Source organism: Bison bison, unplaced genomic scaffold, assembly GCF_000754665.1.
Source record: "Bison bison bison isolate TAMUID 2011002044 unplaced genomic scaffold, Bison_UMD1.0 scf7180017864508, whole genome shotgun sequence".
Classification (NCBI taxonomy): domain Eukaryota; kingdom Metazoa; phylum Chordata; class Mammalia; order Artiodactyla; family Bovidae; genus Bison; species Bison bison.
In genome coordinates this window covers 12,130,430-12,135,695 of record NW_011495064.1, presented here as the reverse complement: position 1 = coordinate 12,135,695, position 5,266 = coordinate 12,130,430, and the positions used below count along the sequence as shown (strand labels likewise).

General features: G+C 45.3%; 1 protein-coding gene across 1 annotated transcript in view; it reads right to left on the bottom strand.

Annotated features, from left to right (window-relative positions):
• Window positions 1-5,266, bottom strand: part of SFXN5 (sideroflexin 5) — a 133,288-nt gene that overhangs the window by 92,246 nt on the left and 35,776 nt on the right. Inside the window, exon 4 of the mRNA XM_010829769.1 lies at window positions 71-97. Within this exon, the coding sequence (XP_010828071.1) occupies window positions 71-97 (27 nt within the window). The remainder of the gene's footprint in view (window positions 1-70; window positions 98-5,266) is intronic.

The following is a 5,266-nucleotide window of genomic DNA, read 5'->3' as shown; positions in this document are numbered from 1 at the left end:
GGCGGCGGGGCAGGGCAGGGTTTCAGAGGTCAGCAGAAGGGAACAGGAAAGGAATCCAAAATGGAATTACCTGCTTGATTTTCTGTGCGCTCCAGAGCTGGAAAGGAGGAAGGGAGAAAAAGAAAGGGAAAGAAAAGAAGGAACAAAGATTAAAAGCACATATTAGTTTAAGGTCTCATAGCCCCATTTTCTAACTAGGGGCTCCATCTCAAAGGGCTTTAGAGGCTCAGGCTGTTTAGAGGTAACTACCTGCCCCTGGTTGCCCCAGCTTCCCTGGACTGGGGCAGGTGGCATCACCAGGAAGGAAGGCCAGGGATCCCAGAAGAGCAGAGCTGGGGGGACTCATCCAGACTATTTAAACCAAGGGATCTCAACTCTGACTGTGCTGTAAAACTACTTGAAGAATTCTTCCAACATGTTCCTAACACTCCCTAGTTCATTTTACGGTATAGATAGGTAAGAAGCCCTGATTTAAATGAAGATACTTTTCATTTAAGTACCTTCATTTCATTTCATTAGGTAGATACTTCAGCTGTCTCCCAGAATCACAAGAGACCGCACAGCATAATTTTTCAGAGCTAGACAGACTGCCTGGATCCCTGGATTTGCCACTTCTACCTCTGAGCCTCAACTTCCTCATCTGTAAAATGGGGATAATAGCTGGGCTCTAACATTGTTGAAGAGGCATATGAAAAGTGCCCAGAGCAGTGCTAGACACACAGTAGGTGCTTTACAAGTGCTAAATCTTATAGATATTATTATTCTTATTTTTGTTATCGTTATAAGAAGGTTGTGCACTTTCACATGAATGAGAAGGTTGTATCTTCCAGCACAGTGTGGGGACAGGCTACAGGAACAGAACAATTTGTCAATTTCTTCAAATAATAAAAAATACTGTACTTCATTGACTCTGCTGCTGCTGCTTCTAAGTCGCTTCAGTCGTGTCCGACTCTGTTCGACCCTACAGACAGCAGCCCACCAGGCTCCCGCGTCCCTGGGATTCTCCAGGCAAGAACACTGGAATGGGTTGCCATTTCCTCCTCCAATGCATGAAAGTGAAAGTGAAGTCGCTCAGTTATGTTCAACTCATAGCGACCCCATGGACTGCAGCCCATCAGGCTCCTCCGTCCACGGGATTTTCCAGGCAAGAGTACTGAATGGGGTGCCATTGCCTTCTCCTCATTGACTCTAAGACATCATTTATCCTAAGATATACTAATTGTGCCACTAAGAAAGAAAATTATGGCATAATACCATGATGTCCATCAGTTAAAAGATTCACCCCATTTAAGAGATGATAATATGTGATAAAATAACCTTTTGGAATCAAGAAAATATGGCAAGTAAAAATGTACACTGTAGGCAAATGAAAGGCCAGTGCATCTTTAGTGGATCAAGAAGGGTACAAGGTAAGAGGGGCGACCAGGTAAGCACTGATGTTTAAAGTTTTATAATGGAATAGCTATGCTTCATTTATATGGCAATGTCATTTGGGATATAAATTAAGCTGCAGAATGCTACTAGGTAGCAATAATAGAGTTATAAAATTGACATACAGATTGTCTGCTACTTACAATGAGGTTATGTCCCAATAAACCCATTATAAGTTGAAATTATCACTGTCAAAACTGCATTTAATATTAATACATCAAACCTACCGAACATCATAGCTTAGCCTGGCCCATCTTAAAAGGGCACAGAACACTTACATTAGCTTACAGTTGAGCAAAATTATCTAACACAGAGGCTATTTTATAATATAGTACTGAATATCTCATGTAATTCATTGCATACTGTACTGAAAGTGAAAAATATACTGGTTGTGTGGGTACAGAATGGTTCTAAGTATATTGGTGGTTCCCCCCTTGATCTCTTGGCTGACTGGGAACTGCGGCTCACTGTCTATCCAGCATCACGAGAGGGTATCAGACCATGCATTGCTAGCTAGGAAAAGATCAATATTCACAATTCAAAGTACAGTTTCTCTGGATGCATATCATTTTCATACCATCATCAAGTCTGTAAACTGTAAGCTGAGCCATCGTAAGTCAAGGACCATCTGTATTAAAGTTTATGCTTTTACCAACAGTCGAGTCCTTAAGTCTAATTCACAGTCTAATCACTCTGATTTTAGATACATTTCAAACATATTTGATTGTCTGCTATTCCATATCCAGAAAGATTAGAGGCAGTAGATTTTTTTAAAAATTATAATTGAGGAACAGAGGGGACTAAAGAAAGAAAAACCAAATGTAGAATCACTGTTAGCCAAAGACAGTATGTGAGAGCATAACAGTCGAGAAGTAAAAAAATGATAATAGGTTGATCTTTCATTGCTCAAAGAGTGCCTTGCTGAAGTGCAACCCACCAAGTCCCAGTGCCGAACCAGGTGTGACCCTAGGCCCTGGGCACAAATTCCTGACACCCGAGGCTCTCCACCCCAAGTCAGAATCCCCTACATCCGTGTCCCCTCACCCTGTGGGGTCATGACCCAGATCCTTGGAGCAGGGTCCTGCCTTTGAGTGCCGGCCACAGCATCTCCCAGAACCATGCACACACAGCAAACCTAAGACTTGTTTGTTTGTTTGTTTGTTTGTTTGTTTATAGGAGGCGGCCGTCACCTGGCTCGCACTCCCGGAAGACTCGCGGCCCCGCGGATAGTCGGTCTCGGGGATCCCAGAGCCCGGCGGAGCGCGAGGCCGCTTGGGACCACTCAGCGAGGTGGCACCGCCCCTCCGCGCGACCAGCTGTTTGTTTTTTTTAAACTAAGATGTCTTCATACAATTCTTATAAATAAAGAAAAAGATCCCCCGCCTGATGAACAGTCTGGGCTGAAAACACTGATCTAAGACATTAAAGGACAGTGTAAACAGCAGGCACTAGAACCAGCAGTCTACATTCCTGTGCCTACTGAATGTGTGACCCAGGGCAAATTGCTTTGCCTCCATGCCTCAGTTTTTCCATCAAACCATAGGTTGTTGTAAGGACGATGCTTGATGCTCCCAGCAGCAGGCATTTCCCTTTGGGTAGACAGCTAAATCTATGCTTTCCAGCCTCCCCACGGTCAGGTGGGCTCACACGACCAGGTGCCAGCTGATGGGCTGTAGGTAGAAATGGAGTTCGCCATTTCCAGGCTTGGCCCCAAAGCCTCCCACAGAGGAGCCATTGGAGGACAGTGGGGCCCTAGAAGACAGGAAAGCTATAAGGTGAAAGGAGCCTGGCTCCTGGACATCGGCATGTGCTGAGTCCCTGTGTGGCACTGGACTCTGACATGAGTGAGAAACCGACCTTACTGTCTAAGGCCCCTAAATCCAGGGGGTTTTGTTACAGCACTTGGCTTACACTGACCAACACAGAAGTTCGCTGAGACATGTATACTTGGCCCATAGATCATGCTCCATAAATGTCTAACATAAAGGGGAAGTCAGTCAAATGAGCAGTATTTTTCAAAGAACTTAATTATTTCTCAATAAATTCATCTCTTTTGTTTCATTCCTACAACATGAGTAGACTACATCACACAAAGCAACTCATCTGAGAGACTAAATGACTCTGCTGTGGTTCCAGAGGCCTGGTGGCAGGACGAAGATGGAGGCCTCCTGGCCTCCAGACTCGTGTGCCCCCTGTTCTCTGGAGCAGACTGACGTCTGGCCTGGCCAGGGTGACAGCCAGACCTGAGGCATGAGAAGAGGAAGAGGACCTCGGCTGACGTCACCTGAGGTCCCAGAACCTCCCTTTGCTGCTGGGCAGCAGATGCGCTTCCCCAGCACCTGTTCCTTCTCCCCCTCCCCGGGAAGACTAGCCAAGGAACACTTGCTACCCACGGCTGCATCTGAGTCCCTCAAGTTCAAGGGCTGCCTCCTCTACCCCCACCCAGCAATGGGAGACTCAGGCAGGTGCTGGCTTAGCAGCAAAGGCAGAAGTTCAGCAGGAATGTCAGCAGGTAAGGCCAGGAGGCCCGAGCTCACAGACATGTTCCCTCCCCACAATGACACCCACACACACGGTGTGGGCAGGCTAGTGCCACAGATAAGAGGCAATGGACCTGTTATCTATTTGAATCTCACAATCAGAAAACTGTTTCCATAAGACAGATGAGAAAAGCGAAGCTCAGCCACACCCAAGTTCTCACAGGTGGAGCCAGAACTTCAGGTTATGATCTGTGACTTAGATTCCTTCATTCATCTTCATGCATTCATTCACATTTAGTGAACAAGTGCTATGTGTCAAGCATCTTTCTGAGGGTATTGTACATATTAACTTATTAATCTTCTCAACAACCCTATGCAGCAGGGAGTAGTGTATCTCCCATTTTACAGATGTGGAAACTGAGGCACTGAGAGGTTCAGTGATTTGCCCAAAGTCCCACAGTAGCACTGGGATTTGAACCCAGGCCGTCTGGTTCCATAATCCCACCCAAATCCCTATGCACGCATCTCTAAATGCTGGCACACCAGTTCACACTGTTCTGTCCCTTAAGGCATCTAGTATAATCTGGAGATCTTTCCACATCAGAGCATGGAGAGCAGTCTTATTCTTCCTAACAGAAACATTGAATGAACATATAAACTTCACCCTATTCAGTTCAGTTCAGTTCAGTTGCTCAATCGTGTTCGACTCTTTGCAACCCCATGGACTGCAGCATGCCAGGCCTCCCTGTCCATCACCAACTCCCAGAGCTTGCTGAAACTCATGTCCATTGAGTCAATGACACCATCAAACCATCTCATCCTCTGTCGTCCCTTTCTCCTCCTGCCTTCAATCTTTCCCAGCATCAGGGTCTTTTCCAATGAGTCAGTTCTTTGCATCAGGTGGCCAAAGTATCGGAGCTTCAACTTCAGCATCAGTCCTTCCAATGAATATTCCTTTAGGATTGACTGGTTTGATCTCCTTGCAGTCCAAAGGACTTTCCAGAGTCTTCTCCAACATCACAGTTCAAAAACATTAATTCTTCGGTGCTTAGCTTTCTTTACGGTCCAACTCTTACATCCATACATGACTACTGGAAAAACCATAGTTTGACGATATGGACTTTTGTCAGCAAAGTAATGTCTCTGCTTTTTAATATGCTGTCTAGGTTGGTCATAGCTTTTCTTTCAATGAGCAAGCGTCTTATAATTTCATGGCTGCAGGCATCATCTGCAGTGATTTTGGAGCCCAAGAAAATAAAGTCTGTCACTGTTTCCATTGTTGCCCATCTATTTGCCATGAAATGATGGGAGCGGATGCCATGATCTTTGTTTTTGAATGTTGAGGTGTTTTTTTT